Below are 19,391 nucleotides of genomic sequence, written 5' to 3'. Positions count from 1 at the left end.
TGTTCGGACACACCAAGGGTCTTGTCCCACGCTGGACTTTCCCCATCCCCCACCTCACAGGCTACTTATTGTGAAGGAGGCCAGGTTGCTTTAGTGCCATTCAATTCTCTCCAGCCTCTGCATTCCTCTGATGGGTGCTGCTCATACCCTAAGCCTAGCGCTGTCTCTGGGATGGGCCAAACCAGATCCAGACGCCCTTGGGTTCATTCAGTGTTGGCATGGGACTATGGCACAGATTCACCTTTAGGCGAGTCTCCTGCCTTCAACAAGCTGGACAGAGTGGCAATGCCTTACCTAGCCGGCACCCGCTTTGCAAGAGCTGGTGCAAAAGTGGTGTTATACATCCAGCTTTTCAACGTAAGGTGTCTGGTATAACCCTGCTGGCTTCAGGAGAGTTGTCCTGACTGACGGTCGGGTAGGTGAGAGGAAAATCTAGCTTGGTGCCTTCAGCTGACCTTTGGAACGGGACAAGGGTCCCCTTCTCCAAAGCACCCCAGTGCGGGCTGGCCAGAGGACATCGCTTCAGTGCAGACATAGATCCCACTATGCTGCCCCACAGATGCACTCTCTAAAACAGGGCATGGTGTAAAGAAAGCAGCAGGAAAGGGTGTCTACATCTTGCTGCTTTGTTCCAGAGGAGAAGAGGTTGGTGGACTTGGCACGGGTCTTAATGGTAACCTGCCAGGAGGAAATATGTTTGTGCTTTCATTGGTTTCTTTATGACGTGCATATAGATGACCTGGAAAGTGTGTTTTAGTTAATTTTTCCCTCTGTTTTTCACACTGCTTCCCTGGTTTGCCTGGAGGATCCAGAGAACTAATTTCATCATGGCATTACAAAAAAACAGAGAAAAACCCTGAGCAGTTCCAGTGGGAAGGGACTTTTAGCCAGACTTTAGATGTTGTTATTGTTGTTTTATTTCAGAGGAACAGCCGTGTTAGTCTGTATTCGCAAAAAGAAAAGGAGTACTTGTGGCACCTTAGAGACTTAGAGTCTCTAAGGTGCCACAAGTACTCCTTTTCTTGTTGTTTTATTAACACTCATTTAACTCCAACACCTTGCACATAGGTGGGAGAAAAGCTATCTAATGTAAAAATTCAACACCACCTCCTGCCCCACCATTGAGGGCTCAGAAAGCTCCCATTGCACATCTGTGATTCCCAAAGGGAATCCTCCATCACAAAGAGGAAAGACAAGTCTCAATGTTCATGATGCTTCTGGTGTCCATTTGTTAACTGGAGGAGGATGGGGTGAGTGTGAAGTCCAGGCTTTTTAAACTAAATCACAAAGAAGGAAGAATATGGGTAGGTCACTGGGTAGGTCACTGAACTGGGAATGAGGAGAACTTGGCTCTAGTCCTGATGCTACCACTGACTTGCTGTGTGAACTTGGGCAAGTCCCTTCACCTCTTTGTGCCTAGGTTGGTCTATCTATTCTGTGCTGTAGCCTTATCTCCAATTCAATGAGCAGGTGCCTGTTACTGACTCAGCATTGTAAAGGACTTTAGGAGACAAGGATGGAAAGTGCTGTAGACCACTCTGAAAAAAGGCACAGACTTTTCCCCTATGGAGGTCACCTTCAAGGCCATGAGAATCATCGCATGAGGCTAAAGGAGATGGAGAGAGGCCCACAGGGGCATGCCATGAGGTCTAAAGCAGTGAAGAGGCTCATGGAGGAGTCGGATGACATGCCTTGGGGGTCACACAGATGAAGGTCTCATGGAGGACTTGGCCCAGGGGTCATGTAGATGGGGGGGAAGGGCTCATGGGGATGAGACAGGAGGCAAGGGGCTCATGGAGGATATGATCTGGGGATCATATAGACTGGGTTTCATGGGGACAAGACGGAGGGAAGGGGGCTCGTGGAGAATGAGGTCTGGGGGTCATGTGGACTGGGGGCTCATGGGGATGAGCTGGGGCCAAGGGGGCTCATGGAGGACGTGGGCTGAGGATCATGAAGATGCGGGGATTCATGAAGAATTTGGCCTGGGGGCTACAAAGACAGGAGGTTCATGGGGATGCAGCCAAGGGATCAGTAGAGGATGTGGCCTAGGGGTCCTGTAGATGGGGGTTCATGGGGACAAGATGGGCACTCTTGGAGGATCTTGTCTGGAGATCACGGAGATGGGGAGCTCATGAAGGATGTGGCCTGGGGGCTACAGAGATGGGTGGAGGGTTCATGGACGATGTGGCCTGGGGGCTCTTGGAGGACGGGGTCTGGAGCTCACGGTGATGGGGATTCATGGGGATGAGATGGGGATTCATGGAGAATGTGGGCTGGGGATCAAGTAGCTGGGGATTCATGAGGACAAGATGGGGGCTCCTGGAGGACGTGGTCTGGAGATCACGAAGACGGGGGCTCACAGAAGATGTAGCCCCAGGGACTACAGAGAGGGGGGCTGATGGGGACAAGGGAGGCTGCTTAAGGAGGAAGGCTGGGCAGGGGGCTCATGGGGAAATGGGCTGGAGGCTCACAGGGGGCAACTGGCTGTGTGTGTTTCCTTTCAGAGGGGTGGAAAGGGAGATCGCTGAAGGAGGGAGGGGGGAGCTCAAAGCCCTTGTGGGGAGGGGCCTCAGAGCAAGTGGGCAACGCCCCACAGGGGGGAGGGGAGGGGAGGGGGCAGAGCAGGATCCGGAGCCCCACGGTGGGGAGGGGAGGAGGCAGAGCTCGGCTCCGATGCCCCATAGGAGGGGGGGCAGAGCAGGATCCGGTGCCCCACGGGGGGAGAGGGGAGGGGGCAGAGCAGGATCCGGTGCCCCACGGGGGGGAGAGGGGAGGGGAGAGGGCAGAGCAGGATCTGGTGCCCCACGGGGGGAGAGGGGAGGGGAGGGGGCAGAGCAGGATCCGGTGCCCCACGGGGGACGAGGGGAGGGGAGGAGGCAGAGCTCGGCTCCAATGCCCCATGGGGGGAGAGCAGGATCCGGTGCCCCACGGGGGAAGAGGGGAGGGGAGGGGAGGGGGCCGAGCAGGATCCGGTGCCCCACGGGGGGGGAGGGGAGGGGGCCGAGCAGGATCCGGTGCCCCACGGGGGGAGAGGGGAGGGGAGGGGAGGGGAGGGGGGCCGAGCAGGATCCGGTGCCCCACGGGGGGGAGGGGAGGGGGCCGAGCAGGATCCGGTGCCCCACGGGGAGGGGGCCGAGCAGGATCCGGTGCCCCACGGGAGCGGGGGGGTGGGGGGGTGGAGGAGGAGCGGCGCTGCTGCGCCTTTAAGCCTCTCCCCGCTTCTCCCTGCCCAGCCGGAGCGGCGGCGGTGGCAGCGGCCGGCAGCCCGCGGAGCGCCCCCACCCCGCGGCGGGGAGACCCTCCTGCCCCGCAGCGCCCCGCCCCGCCCGGGCAGGCGAGCCAGCCTCCCCCCCGCGCCGCCCCTCCCCGGGAGAAGTTTGCAAAGGCCGCCCCTGCCCGGCTCCCGGGCTGGCCCGGCGTGGAGCCCAGCCCGGCCCCCGGGAGCAGCCGGCTCGCAGCGGAGAGCGGGGCGCAGGGGGGGACCATGCCCCAGCAGGACCCGGGGTCCCTGCCGGCCAGCGCTCCCTTCCCTGCAGAGAGGGGGCTGCCCAGGGGGGATTAGCCCTCCCCAGCCTTGCAGCGCCTGCTCGAGCCCCCCGGGGGTGCGAACCGAAGCCGCCTCCCCCAGCCCCGGGTCTGCCCAGAGTCAATAGGATGAGGGGGATCTGCTACTTTGTCATGCTGATCCTCGCAGGTGAGTCGCGGAAGCCCCTGCTCGGAGCCCGGCTTCATCGCGGACCCTCTGCCCTCGGCTGTAAGGGCGAGACGGGCCGGGCCCTTGGCTGGCGGGGGGTCGGTCCCCTTCCCCTCGGGTTGCTTCGCTTTGAAAGAGCGGAGCCAACTTTCCGGGGGCGGGCTGGGACTGGCCTTTGGGGTGCTCCGCTCCCTCGCTGGGGGCAGAGCAGGGGAGCGTGTGCGGGCTGGAAACCGAGCGGGCTTTTCTCTCGGCGTTTCCCTCCGCTTCTGGGGCAGGGCTGCCGTTTAAAGGCCATGTGGGATGGGGTCCCAGGGCTCTGGATGTAGGAGACGCCAGACTGGGTCAGAGCAGGGGTCCAGCTAGTCTGGGGCTGCCCGTGGGCAGGGCCGGATGAATCCGAGGAAGGTCGCAGTTCTGGGGTAGCCTTTCCCCCAAATCTCGTTAGTCAGTGGCTGGCTTGCGCCGTGGAGGGTTTGTATCTGGTCCAAGATGAGTGTTTATGTTTAATATTTACGGTTCTAACCCTAGATAGTCTTGTTATCCCGGGAAATCTTTAATCCCGTTTTTAAATCCACATGATGCTTCTTCAGTGATAAGGTACCACACAGGATAAAACCTTGGCTCTTTAGAAGATTTTGACGATCCCCTCTAACTCATTCAATGCCCCAAACTAGTAGAAGGGACTCTGGAATATAAAACAAGATTTCAGATTCCCCAACCTGTGAAATCAATTTTCTGCCCCCCCCCCCCCAAGTAGACCCCAATAGAATAGATCTTTGGCTGGTGTAGATTGTCATAGCTCCAATGTGCAACTGGGGGTCTGCCCTAGTGAGTATATAGCCTTAAATTTGAAATGTGGACATGTAACATTTTCATAGTGGAATTGTACAGAGTTTATTTCCAACATTTGTTTGAGTTGCACCTGGGGGATTATCTGCAGGGGTTTCTAAAAACCTTTCTAGATCATTGAAGTCTGCATCGTCTCAAGTCTCTTGGACTGGAGAGAAAGAGGGGTAGATGTTCTCCTTGTACTGTAATGTGTGTTTGTTTTCCTGTGATCTTTGGGGGCAGATTTAGCAAGTACTGCTGGACGCTGCTGCTAAGCACTAGGATACAGTGAATGGCCTCAAACCATGCACCAAGTAGATTAAAAACATGATGCCACATTGGGAACCAAGCATGCTTTTTGTGTTACTGGAGACAGAAAAGGTGTTTTTTGTTCTTGTGTTTTGGTTTTTGGGCTTTTTTTGAGGCGCTGAAGAGATGCTGCTAAAAAGAATTAAATGCGATGTGATTTGTTTTGGCAACTGAAACCAGCCGGTAGCACAGAGACTGAATACCAGGGACTGTCCAAACTCCAGCTTTAGGTGCACAGCAGCTAAAGATGTCAGTCGCTTAGCTCTCTGGATTGCCCTCTCACTTTAGCTGCTATCCGCACTGTGCAATTACTCTCATGCTTCATCGTTTTTGTTGGTTTTTTTTGTAAACGTGCGGCTTCTATATTGTAAGAAAATGTCTCCCCTTTAACCCAGTGAAGAATGGGACTGCACTTAAAAAAGCCCTGAACCAAGAATGTCCAAGACACTAAGCATTTATTTTGTTTGTGGCACTATTCTTGTGTTGTACGTTGCAAGGAAGCGAAGGAGGAGAGGGAGAGAGAGCCTTGTTGCTTGCGATTTTAAGAAGTAGAGGGGACGGAGTACTAGCAAATACTGGAGGGAAAAATCTTGCACTGTCCGGTGGGAATGGACCAGATGTCCTAATCATTTATTTCCCCTGAGTCTCTGATGTCAGGGTGGGACAGTGTCTCATTTTAAAGACAAAAATAGTTTCTAAAAGAAAATTCCTTAGACCATGAATTGTTACACTACCAGGTGATTCCTTTTACCTTTTCTCTGAGCCAACAAAAATTCTAGATGTCCCTAGTAGCAGGTGTTCCTCTTCAGTTCCCATCACCACAGTGCCTGCCTAACTCCAGCTAATCTCCATACAGCAAGGCAACAGTTAAAGGTACAGTGTGGTCATTTCATGTAAATACACATGCAGTGTTTATCTACAAGTTAAACCCAGGGTAGGTCATGGGTTGGGAACAATACAGTTTTATTTACAGTTTAGAATATATTCTGTGATGTGCATGCAGTATAGAAAGTGAAGGAAGGTAACACTGCACCTAAAGGTGCCACCTTCCTTGACGTTTACTCTCACATAAGGCTCCTGGAGTAATATTAACCTGCACTAATAGAAAAGGGCTTTTAAAAAGAACAGATCTCTGAGTATGTGACGTAGGTTAGCAGGTTTCACCACACACGAAAGACAATTGCCAAAGGTCAGAGTTGCAACCTTAGCCATTATCAGCTGGCTTTCGCACCTTGGCATTTGCCCCTTTGGTGTAGAGAGAGAGAGAAGCTCAAAAGGAAGATCAAAATGACCTTTTCTCCTTTGAACTGATATTTGCCCCGGCTGGGGTCACTGGTCAATGTAATTCCCTGTGGGATAATCTTAGGGAAGGCTGTCCTCATGAGCTAAAATTCACGCGAGAGTATAGATATTTTTCACTGGTAGAAGTGTTTGACTCTTTGTAATTATTATGATTATTAATTAATATTTGTCTTGTGATCACACCTGTCAGAGATCAGGGCTCCATTGTGCTAGGCACTGTACACATATAGCATGAAAAGATCATCTTTCAAACTATACCCAACAATTCCTGTGATAATTCTCAGGTTCTCTGTGTTTGTTGAAATCAGGCATGTGGTGAGATGTTATTAGTCAAGTACATGCCCTTTGTTTGGTCAAGTGACACTGCTCCGTGTAAGAAAAAATGGGGCAAACATTGGTGGGATTGTTTCTAGGACGTAAGACTTTGTCAGGATTCCTGGGTCCCATTCTAGAACCATTTATCCCACCCTCATCACTCCCTTTTGGGGGGAGGGATAGCTCAGTGGTTTGAGCATTGGCCTGCTAAACCCAGGGTTGAGAGTTCAATCCTTGAGGGGGCCATTTAGGGACAGGGGCAAAAATTGGGGATTGGTCCTGCTTTGAGCAGGGGGTTGGATTAGATGACCTCCTGGGGTCCCTTCCAACCCTGAGATTCTATGAACCTGTAACTGACCCATTTAATCTCTTGGTGCCTCGGTTTTTCCAGCTTTTTAATGGATAGAGTAAGGAAATGGTGAGGTTTATTTAACATTTAAAGAGCTTTAGGATCTTTGGATGACTGGTGCTATAGAAGGGCAGAGTATCATTAATTAATTTTATTAAAATATTTAGAGTGCAGGATCCTGTTTAGTGCCTAATGAAAAGAGTTTATGACCCTCATCTGCAGGCTTATTTGTAAAGAGCCGAGTAGATGTTTGTCACAATACTGATTATACTTAATAAGTAATTAATGTAATGATGGTCATGAAACTGAAATGAAAAGGGTGAAATGTTGGGGGATGGGAGTTGGAAATAGCCCCTTTCCACTGTGAAGTCTCCATCAGGCCCAGATGCGGTTCCAGACCATTACAAGTCACCTCTATTAATGATATACCGTGGGACCGTGAAGTGGCAGCTGGGAGGAAACCTTTCCACTGTCTGGTAGTGAAGTGTTTACCTGGCAAGTTTTATTGTGCTTGGTACTTAATATAATTTGTTGGCGTATGTTTCCTGCAGATTAATCGCAGCCGCAATCAGACACAGAGACGGCTGATCCTCTTGCTGCTTCTTACCTGTGATAGGAACTCAAATCCCAGGGAAAGCACAAAAAGCTCTTGAGAAACCATATGTGTGTATGTCTGTGGGGGGGAGTGGAATTGGAACGCTACAAAAATGATTGCGTTTGTCAGCAACACCCAGCTCAGCTTTGACAGAAACAATCCATTGATTGCATATTAATGTGCACCTTATACTTACGTTTCTCAATGACTGTCAGAACTGCATAAGGTTTAAAACATCCAGATCAGCAGGCTGCCCTCAGACAGTACCACAATTCTGACTTGTGAAAAGACCCCCAAATCCAGGGAAATGTGGTGGTGTGTACTCTGCCCTGGGAGAAGATTTCCCCGGGGCTGCACTGCCTTAAATAACAACTGATCTTTAGACCTGACACATGTTAATCAAAGTACTTTTCATGGAGAGAAATGCCTTTTCTGACCGAATGAAAATTTTCACAATATTTTTCCTTGTATCTGAAATTTTCGGCTTTTTGATGAAGTTTGAATTTAAAAAATGAAGAAAAAAGAGATTTTTTTTTCAGCACTCCTTATTTTCTTCTGAGGGTGAAAAAAACACTTTTGTTTTTTGATGCCCCCTTCTCTAGTGTAAAAAATGAAAAAGAATTGGGGTTTTTTTTCCCACCCTCCACTCCATAAAATATAGTGGGAAATTTCACTACAAATTTTTAAAAAAAACCCCAAAGTTAATTTTTCTCATTTTTCTGTGAATATACTTACATTTTTGACCATCTCTACTAACAGTAGCACCTATTCTTCTATAGCACCTTCCCTACAAAGGATTTCAAAGCCTTTTACAGACTGGGGGTGAAATCTAGACCCCACTGAAGCCAATGGAAGTTTTACCAATTTCACCTGGAATTTTGTCATCGGTGACAATTGATGTTGTTATTTGTACAGTGATAGCACATAGGCAGGGGTGCTGGAACAGTGTGGGCCAGGGGGCCATGGCCCCATCACTTTTAAAAGGGTGAGGGGCTATGCCCTCCCACTTTTTACCGGCTTCAAGGGTGAGTAATGGGGCAGGGGTGTTAGGGTGACCAGATGTCCCGATTTTTATAGGGACAGTCCCAATAGTTGGGGCTTTGTCTTATATAGGTGCCTATTACTTCCCACCCCCCCGTCCTAATTTTTCACAGTTGCTGTCTGGTCACCCTAGGGGGCGAAGAGAGGAGCGAGTGGGAGGCGAGGTCTTGGGGGGCGGGGAGAAGGGGTGGCATGAGGGCGGAGGCTTGGGGGGAAGGGGTGGTGTGCAGGAGCAAGGCCTCAGAAGAAGGGGTGGCGGGGGCCACGGTTTGGGCACCAGTGCCACCCCACTTTTTGGGAGCTTCCCTCACTCTTGCACCTAGGAGTGTGTCTACACATCAACTAGACACTAGACTGCGGCGGCGGGACCATTTCATTGCTGTGTAGACTTCTGGGCTTGGCTGGAGCCCGAGCTCTGGGACTTTCCCACCTCGCAGGGACCCTGGAGCCCGGGCTGCAGCCCAAGACTGGAAGTCTCCACAGCAACGGAACAACCCTGCAGCATGAGCCCCGGGAGCCTGAGTCGGCAGGCATGGGCCAGCCACAGGGTTTTCTTTGCTGTGTAGACTTACTCTCGGAGTCCCTGTCGTGGGCCAGGATCCCATTTTGTTAGGCGCTGCACAAACACAGAACAACAAGATAGATCGTAAGATCTTTGGGACACGGACTAAGTAATTTAGCTTCAACAGTACACCCCATGGGTGTATAATTACCAATATCCCCTTTTATAGGTGAGAAACTGAGGCACATAGTCCAGCACCTAACTCCCTTATTGTCTTTTGAGAATCCTAGCTTAAATGACTTCATCAAGAAGGTGGCAGGGCCAGGATTAAAACTCAGGATTTCTTGGAGCCCGCCACAAGCTCAGTCAAACTAGACTATTGTTTTTCTCAAGTCTAGCAGACTGAAATACCTGGGGGGGGGGGTTCTGCTTTGTTGTTGTTGTTTTAAGCGTATGTAGAGCTGTGAAGGGAGCCCTAATTTTCATAGAATCATAGAATAACAGAGTTGGAAGGGACCTCTGGAAGCCATCTAGTCCAACCCCCTGCCCAGAGCAGGACCAATCCCAACTAAATCATCCCAGCCAGGGCTTTGTCAAGCCTGACCTTAAAAACTTCTAAGGAAGGGGATTCCACCACCACCCTCGGTAACGCATTCCAGTATTTCACCACCCTCCTAGTGAAAAAGGTTTTTCCTAATATCCAACCTAAACCTCCCCCACTGCAACTTGAGACCATTACTCCTTGTCCTGTCATCTGCTATCACTGAGAATAGTCTAGATCCATCCTCTTTGGATCCACCTTTCAGGTAGTTAAAAGCAGCTATCAAATCCTCCCTCATTCTTCTCTTCTGTAGACTAAACACTCCCAGTTCCCTCAGCCTCTCCTCATAAGTCATTTGTTCCAGTCCCCTAATCATTTTTGTTGCCCTTCACTGGACTCTCTCCAATTTCTCCACATCCTTCTTGTAGTGTGGGGCCCAAACCTGGACACAGTACTCCAGATGAGGCCTCACCAATGTCGAATAGAGGGCAACGATCACGTCCCTCAATCTGCTGGCAGTGCCCCTACTTAAACACCCCAAAATGCCATTGGCTTTCTTGACAACAAGGGTACACTGTTGACTCATATCCAGCTTCTCATCCACTGTCACCCCTAGGTCCTTCTCTGCAGAACTGCTGCCGAGCCATTCGGCCCCTAGTCTGTAGCGGTGCATGGGATTCTTCCGTCCTAAGTGCAGAACTCTGCACTTGTCCTTGTTGAACCTCATCAGATTTCTTTTGGCCCAATCCTCCAATTTGTCTAGGTCCCTCTGTATCCCTACCCTCCAGCGTATCTATCACTCCTCCCAGTTTAGTGTCATCCGCAAACTTGCAGAGGGTGCAATCCACACCATCCTCCAGATCATTTATGAAGATATTGAACAAAACCGGCCCCAGGACTGACCCATAGGGCACTCCACTAGATACCGGCTGCCAACTAGACATGGAGCCATTGATCACTACCCATTGAGCCCGACAATCTAGCCAGCTTTCTACCCACCTTGTAGTGCATCCATCCAGCCCATACTTCTTTAACTTGCTGACAAGAATACTGTGGGAGACCGTGTCAAAAGCTTTGCTAAAGTCGAGGAATAACACGTCCACTGCTTTCCCTTCATCCACAGAACCAGTTATCTCATCATAGAAGGCAATTAGATTAGTCAGGCATGACTTTCCCTTGGTGAATCCATGCTGACTGTTCCTGATCACTTTCCTCTCGTCTAAGTGCTTCAGAATTGATTCCTTGAGGACCTGCTCCATGATTTTTCTGGGGACTGAGGTGAGGCTGACTGGCCTGTAGTTCCCAGGATCATCCTTCTTCCCTTTTTTAAAGATGGGCACTACATTAGCCTTTTTCCAATCTTCCGGGACTTCCCCCGATTGCCATGAGTTTTCAAAGATAATGGCCAATGGCTCTGCAATCACATCTGCCAATTCCTTTAGCACTCTTGGATGCAACGCATCCGGCCCCATGGACTTGTGCACATCCAGTTTTTCTAAATAGTCCTGAACCACTTCTTCCTTCACAGAGGGCTGGCCACCTCCTCCCCATGCTGTGCTGCCCAATGCAGTAGTCTGGGAGCTGACCTTGTTCGTGAAGACAGAGGCAAAAAAAGCATTGAGTACATTAGCTTTTTCCACATCCTCTGTCACTTGGTTGCCTCCCTCATTTAATAAGGGGCCCACACTTTCCTTGGCTTTCTTCTTCTTGCCATCATACCTGAAGAAACCCTTCTTGTTACTCTTAACATCCATGTTAACATCTTAACATTTTGAGCTCTCTAAAGGACAACTACTTCAAACGGGTCGTTTGAGCTTCCCTAACGTTTCCCCACCAGACTGTCTGAATTTGAACCTGGAGGGACTAACTACATAGGTGTAAAAGCATCCTTATGCCTCCTCTTGGTCCCTGCCTGCTGTGTCTCTGCCAAAGATGGTATATTGAGCACACCTGCCCCACAGTGAGCTTCAGCATGAGTCTGTTCACTTGCCTGGTTTAGAACACGCCCCAATAGCGTTTTGACCCTGATTTTCCTCTCAAATTCTGCGGGGAAACTTTGCAAACAAATCCTCCCATTAGTCTCGGTATCTTTGGTGCCTCTCTTCTCCCCCCAGTGCTCTTTGGAGGTTCTGTCGTAGGACACTGAAGGACAGGACTGCCGTTGAGTTGAGACTCATAGAATATCAGGGTTGGAAGGGACCTCAGGAGGTCATCTAGTCCAACCCCCCTGCTCAAAGCAGGACCAATCCCCAATTTTTGCCCCAGATCCCTAAATGGCCCCCTAAGGGATGGAACTCACAACCCTGGGTTTAGCAGGCCAATGCTCAAACCACTGAGCTATCCCCACCCCTAACTCATGGACATCTAAGGGAAAGAGGGGGGGAAAGGACGATGACATGCTTGTGACTTAGGCCCTGATCTGAATCCCAAAGAAGTGGAGAGAATGACTGCAGTTGACTTCAATGAGCTTTGAATCAGGCCTTCATTGAGCACCAAGGCATGAAGGTCTATATAAATTCTTCCTTTTGGCTGAAATCAAGTGGAGCATCAGTTTAACATCTGGTACATTCTTATATCTGCGTTTTGCATCCTGCACTTGCTGGGGGATGGGTTTACTGATTTAATAAGACTTTTTTTTTCCTGAACACATAACATTTTAATATAATTTTTAAAAAATACAAAGATACATTTTTATCACCCTCTCTCCCCATCATTGCCAGTAGATTTCTTGTGGGAGTCATAGAATCATAGAAATGTAGGGCTGAAAGGGACCCTCAAGAGGTTATTTAGTGTAGCTGCTTGAACTGAAGCAGGACCAAGTAAACCTAGAACATCCCTGACAGGGGTGTACCCAACCTGTTCTTCAAAACCTCCCATGACGGGGATTCCACAACCTCCCTTGGAAGCCTGTTCCAGAGCTTAACTATCCTGATCATTAGGAATTTTTCCTAATATCCAACCTAAATCTCTCTTGCCGCAGATTAAGCCACTTATTTCTTGGCCTACCTGCAGAGGACATGGAGAACAACTGATCACTGTCCGTTTTGTAACAGCCCTTTCCATATTTGCAGACTGTTACCAGGTCCCCCTTCAGTCTTCTTTTCTCAAGACTAAACATGCCTAGGGTTTTTTACCCTTTCCTTATAGGCCAGGTTTTCTAAATCTTTTATTATTGTTGATGCTCTCCTCTGGACTCTCTCCAATTTGTCCACATCTTTCCTAAAGTGTGTCCAGTTCTAGGCCCCACAATACTCCAACTGAGGCCTCACCAGCACCGAGTAAAGCGGGACAGTTACCTCCCGTGTCTTACATACGACACTTCTGTTAATACATCCTAAAATGACATTAGCCTTTTTCACAATTGCATCACATTGTTGACTCACATTCAGTGTGTGTGCCTCTGTAACCCCAGATCCTTTGCAATACTACTGCCTAGCCAATTATTCCCCATTTTGTGGTTGTGCATTTGATTTTTCCTTCTTAAGTGTAGTGCTTTGCACTTGTCTTTATTGAATTTCATCTTGGTGATTTCAGACCAGTTCTTCAATTTGTCAAGATCATTTTCAATTCTAATCCTGTCCTCCATCTTAACATAATCCGCAAATGCTATAAGCATGCTCTCCACTCCATTATCCAAGTCATTATCCATGTCATCAATAATAACTGAGTCATTATCCAAGTCCCTGTGGGACTCCACTAGATATGTTCTCCCAGTTTGACACCAAACCATAGATCGCTTCTCTTTGAACATGGTCTTTCAACCAGTTGTGCACCCACCAGGGGTGATGGAGTCTTCCTAAAAGTGTGGGGGGTGAGGCCCCGCCCCACCAGTTCACCTCCTCTTCCCTCCCGAGGACCTGCCCCCTGGCCAAGCCAGAAGCCGCAGCTGGGCCAGGAAGCTCAGGTCCCTCCACCTGCCTGGGGTAAGGGGGCTGAGAACAGCCCCCGCCCCCTGGGGCCCCTGCTGCCTATTCCTTATTAACCCTTTTATCCTCTGGGTGTTTACAGATTAATTGACTGATTCATAATTTGTTCTAGTATCTTTCCAGGTTTTAAAGTTTGACTAACTGGTCTATAATTCCTGGGTCCTCTGTGTTCTAAAGATAGGTACGTTTGCCCTTCTCCAGTCCTGTGGAACTCCCCATCCTCCATGAGTTCCTGAAGATAATCGCTAGAGACTGATTCAGCTAGTTCCTTAAATACCCTAGGGTGAATTCCATTAGGCCCTGCAGATTTGAATACATCTAACTTATCTAAATAGTCTTTGCCAATTATTTTCCTATTTTGCCTTGCATTTCTTCCCCCTTGTTGTTAATATTAATTGTATTTAGTATCTGGTTGTGATTAACCTTTTTAGTGAAGATTGAAGCAAAATAGGCATTAAACGGTCAGTGTTCTGGATGTCATCCGTTATTAGATCTCCTTCCACACTAAGTAGAGTGGTCTTTTGGTCTTTCTGTTGCTCCTCCTGTATTTACAGAACCTCTTCTTATTGCCTTTACTGTCCCTTGCTAGTGTAATCCATTTTGTGCCTTAGCCTTTCTGATTTTGTCCCTACATGCTTGTGCTATTATTTTGTACTCCTCCTTTGCTATTTCTCCATATTGCCACTTTTTGTAGGATTCCTTTTTGATTTTCAGGTAATTAAAAACCTCCTAACTGAGCCATAGTGGCCTCTTACTCTTCTTCCTCTCTTTCTTTCACATTGGGATAGTTTGCTGTGGTGCCTTTATTATTGTCTCTTTAAAAAAACACCATCTCTCCTGAGCTCCTTTTTCCCCTTAGATTTTCTTCCCATGGGCCCTTACTTACCAGTTTGCTGAGTTTGTTAAAGTCTGCTCTTTTTTTTTAAGTCCATTGTCCTTATTCTGCTGTTCTCACTCCTTCTTTTCCTTAGAATAATGAAATCTATCATTTCATGATCCATTTCACCCAAATTGCCTTCAATCTTCAGATTCACAACATCCCTGTTGGTCAGTCAACTCTAAGATGGCTGCCCCCCATAGTACGGTGTGCCGGTACTTGACCCCTCTCTCCACTTTCTGAAACAAAATGTTGTCCCCTGTACATTCCAAGAATGTATTGGACATTTTAGGTTTTGCCATGTCACATTTCCAACAGATGTCTGGGTAGTTAAAGTCCTCCGTTACTATCAGATCTCGTTTTGGATATGTCTGTTTGTTCTAGAAATGCCTTATCCGGCACCTCTTCCTGAGTTGGTGGTCTGTAGCAGACATCTGCCATGAAAAGTCCCCCTTTTATCTTCACCTAGACACTTTCAGCTGGTCTGTCTCTCACCTCCGTCTGGACCTCAGAACAAGTGTATACATTCTTGATGTATAATGCAACACGTCCTCCCTTTTTACCTTGCGTATACTTCTTGAACAAGCTACTGGACTGATAGTCCAGTAATGAGATTTCTCCCACTAAATCTCTGTGGTATGTAATTTAGCATATGTACTAATGCTTCCAGTTCTTCCTTCTTATTCCCCACACCCCTTGCATTTGTGAATAGACATCTAAGATGTTGAGCCGATTTACCCACTGTTATCCCCCTTGTTGCTTCTATGACCCTATTGCACTTCTCCATTTCTCCCCCCCCCCCCCCCCCCCCAACATCTAGCCCTCCCGTTAAGGTCAGATTTTCCTATATCTGCTTGTGGACTTTTGTCTCCTGCCTCCTTTTCACCTAGCTGAAAGCCCTCCTCACTGAGTCGGTGCGTGAAAATGCTCTTCTCCTTCTTGATCAGATGGACCCCATCTCTTCCTAACAGTCCTCCTTCCTGGAACAGCCTCCAAAGCCACAACCCTTCCATCAACACCATCTGTGAACCCATGCATTCATCTCCAGGATGCGTGTGTCTCTGCCTGGGCCCTTGCCCTCAACCAGGAGGATGGATGAGAACACCACTTGTGCCCCTGGCTCCTTCACCCTTGTTCCCACAGTCCTGTTGTCACTGCTGATCTGCTCAGGGTCAGACCTGACTGTGGCATTAATGCCCACCTGGAGGAACAGCATGGGTTAGTGGTCAGAGAGGCAACCTTTCCGTAATGTCTCAAACATGGGCGCCAGGTAGGACACCGTGTCAGGTCAGCAGATGGATACCTCCATCCCCCTCAGAAAGACCCAGTCTAGCAGGGCAAGATAATCCCTGGGTGGCAGGCCCTGGTGACGGGCCTTCCTGTTATGCTCATAAGAAGCACACGGGATCGTTTTTAGGGGGAAAGGCAATATGCCACGTTTATTGAAGATACAACAATTAGCATATGCATTCAATCTCACACACACACACTCACACTCTCTCTCTATCTCTCTCTCCCTCCCTCCCCCTAGTTGATGTTATAGTTACCAGTCCAGAGTCCGGATCAATCTAGTGGCCAGCTAGGTTGATCACGGGTAGGTAGGAGATGGGTTCTATCAGTCACGACACAATGCTCTGAGAAAGTCTTGTGAGGATGAATTGTTCTTAAGGGGCCAAAAGGGGGACATGTAGTAAAATTTTATGTTTGTATTTTAGTATGGTGATGTCAGCAAGGACACAGAAAAAGAGGAAGGAGAGATTGGGAGGAAAGATCAGGAGCTTAGTTTTGGGTGTGTTACATTAAATTGACAGACCTCCAGGAAATGTCAGAGAAACATTTTATAACAGTACCTAGCTCTTTTCACCAGCACAGCTCAAAGCGCTTTACAAGTTACAGATGGGGAAACTGAGGTACACAAAGGTGGAGTGGCTTGCCCAAGGTCACCCAGCAGGCCAGTGGCAGCGGTTGCCCACGCATAGAGCCTTGGTATCCTAAGTCCTAGTCTCCTTGGTCACTGTTGTTATTGAGTATTTGGCTTGTGTGAACACCTAGGGGCTCCAATCCCCAATTGTGCTATGGTGTTGCACAAACACAACACAAAGAGATGGTCCCTGCCCCAGGGAGCTTCCAATCTGTGTATCAGACAAGAAACACAAGGGGGATGCAGACAGAGAACAGTCAGATCATTGGGATCACCAGCTGCCTGACTGTTTAGAATGATTGTGGGCATCCGGGCAGAGGTGAATTCGAAGGTCGGATTTGAAGGAGGACGATGTACAGGGTGCTCCTTCCACACATCTGGGATGCCATGGGAGAAAGCATGACCGTCATATGGTCTTTCCAATGGACCAGCAGCCGAGTCTTCCTCCAGCAGCCGAGTCTTCCTCCACCCCCCTCCCTCCCCCCATTTTACTTTTAGGTGAAAGTTTCCCCTTCCTCCTGACTTCTAATATATCAAATGCCAAAGTCTGCTTGGAAAGATGGGGCCAGATCCTCAATGGGTGTAAATGATCATAGCTCCATCGGTTTCACTAAGTGTTTCAAGTGACAACTGTTTGTTTTCTTCTTTTCTTTCCTGGGCCAGGCACCACCAGTTCAAAAATCCATCCTATTCTGTATCCCCTCTGCTCTTCCTCTCTTTTACGTTCACCTCTGAAAACATCTCTTTTTCTCTCGGTGCGTGGCTCTGAGCGCCTCTCTCTTTTCTGCTGCTATTATTCGTTACGTACCGAACTCTGTAACCGTATAATTCATCTTTCTCTTGAAAGCCTTCTGGGATGCAGTTTGCATGAAAGGCACAATACAAATAGTTGTATTTGATTTATTGACTCCAACGGCAAAAATCTCTCCTCTTTCCAATACTTGCACCATGGGGGTGTTTTGACAGGGTTGTGCAATATCACTTACTACGCTAACCACAACCACATGTGTTGGAGGGGACATGGACACTCAAGTGTGTGCAGCTGGTTTATAGCTCATGTGTCCGTTTTATTGATGTGGGGGGAATGGAGACAGGTCCTCCAACGTCCCCTCGCTAGGTATAATTTAATGGTTTATCTTTCTTTCACCGCTGCTGTCAGCAGAGTATTGTTTGAATCCGAGGGGAGAGCAGTCAGCTTTGGCAACAAGATTTTAAAATTGTCCAGATGCTAAATGGCTGGGATTTAGGGCATAAGGATCCCAATGGGTTTTTACAAAGAAGACAAAAGCCCAAGCACGTAATTCAGATCAAGAGTCACCATTATTCATTCACTGCAATCGCATTTTGCCTGTTGTAAGACTCAGCTGCTGTAGATTGCCCGGTGGAGTTTGTGTTAATGCCTTTGTTTCTGCTATGGACCAGCAAAGATTAATTTAGCCCCCATTGTTTTATAAACAATGAAGAGCAAGCCCCAGGGGTGTGTGAAAATGGCCAAGAGGTAGTGTGGGCTAGTGATTTGTATTCTCAGCTCTGCTTCCAACCTGGTATATGTTTCCCCTCCCACCCTTATCTATTTAGATTATAAGCTTCTGGGGGGCAGGGACTGTCTCTCACTGTATGTACAGCACCCAATGGCTAGTACCACAATAATAATAAAGCTTCCTGACTAAACAGGAGACCCTTTCCAGACTTCTCAGTTTCCAAGGCTCTGCAGAAAATAATTGCCCGTGTTAGTTATCGGGTATGTCCTGGTTGTCATGGGGTTGTCTGGGCATCTTAGGGTGCCAGGAAAAGAGGTAAGGCCTTTGAGTACTGGTGGTGCTCAGATTCCCTAGGGATGGGGCAAGGGAAGCAAGTAGATGAGTCTTTCGCAAATCACTCCCCTGGCAGTTCAGAACTGGAATCGAACCCAGTCTGAGGCACCACGGTGGGCCTATGTCTTTGGGCTTCAGCTGGCTGCTTCTGGTTTTCTTTCTCCTGGTGGCATCTGTAATCTAGATATTATCTTTTTTAACTCTTGGAAATGAAGCACTCAGCTGCTGTGGTGACAAACCGAGTAAAATAAGAAAGAAACAGTTTTCTGTGGGCAGCTGAGCACCAAAGAGCTGCTGATGTGAGCATTAAACTTGGTATTAACAAAACAGCGCTGAAAATGTCATGACATAAATAAAAGTGGGGGTGAGGGAATAATTTCCTCTTGCCTTGTGAGGCTCTGAAATTGAGGGTCAGCTTTTGTCTTGGACTTAATTATACTTCAGTTATGTTAGCAGCTAGAGGCATCATCTGAGATAAGGGCCCCATTCTGCCAGGTACTATAAAGCTATGGAGTAAGAGACAGTCCCTGCCCTGAATAGCTTACCACCTAAATAGACACCCACACAGTGGGAGGAAAACTTTCCAGGTGACTACTTGTTCTTTTGTCCTGGTGCTCTTTGCTTGGGGAGAGCATCCCTCCCTGCCTTTGACTATAACAAGGTTTGAAAGAGAACTGGATAAATTCATGGAGGTTAAGTCCATTAATGGCTATTAGCCAGGATGGGTAAGGAATGGTGTCCCTAGCCTCTGTTTGTCAGAGGGTGGAGATGGAGGGCAAGAGAGAGATCACTTGTTCACTCCCTCTGGGGCACCTGGCATTGGCCACTGTCGGTAGACGGGATACTGGGCTGGATGGATCTTTGGTCTGACCCAGTGTGGCCATTCTTATGACTTTTCATCGTAGGATCCTGCCTTGATTCATAGATGCTAAGGCCAGAAGGCACAACTGTGATCATCTAGTCTGACCTCCTGTTTAGCCCAGGCCATAGGACTTCTCCAAAATAATTCCTAGGGCAGATCTTTTCAAAAAACATCCTATCTTGATTTAAAAATGGTCAGTGATGGAGAATCCACCATGACCTTTGCTAAGTTCTTCCAGTGGTTAATTATTCTTGCTATTTAAAAATGTACACGTTCTTCGCCAGCTGAATTTGTTTACCTTCAACTCCCAGCCATTGGAAGTACTTTGCTTTTCTTGGCTATATTGAAGAGCCCCTTATCAAATATTTGTTCCCCAGATAGGTGCTCATAAACTGTGATCAAGTCGCCCCTTAACCTTCTCTTTTTAAAAGTAAACAAATTGAGCTCCTTGAGTCTATCCCCATCAGGCAGGTTTTCTAATCCTAATTTGTTAGTCTCTAAGGTGCCAC

General features: G+C 48.3%; 1 protein-coding gene across 1 annotated transcript in view; it reads left to right on the top strand.

The window, feature by feature from the left end:
- The first annotated feature begins 3,325 nt into the window (after positions 1-3,325).
- Positions 3,326-19,391, top strand: part of GFRA4 (GDNF family receptor alpha 4) — a 131,065-nt gene continuing 114,999 nt past the window's right edge. Inside the window, exon 1 of the mRNA XM_048846398.2 lies at positions 3,326-3,697. Within this exon, the coding sequence (XP_048702355.2) occupies positions 3,658-3,697 (40 nt within the window). The 5' untranslated portion in view covers positions 3,326-3,657. The remainder of the gene's footprint in view (positions 3,698-19,391) is intronic.

The sequence above is a fragment of the Caretta caretta genome, chromosome 4, assembly GCF_965140235.1.
Source record: "Caretta caretta isolate rCarCar2 chromosome 4, rCarCar1.hap1, whole genome shotgun sequence".
Classification (NCBI taxonomy): Eukaryota; Metazoa; Chordata; order Testudines; family Cheloniidae; genus Caretta; species Caretta caretta.
This window is presented reverse-complemented; position numbering and strand designations above follow the sequence as displayed.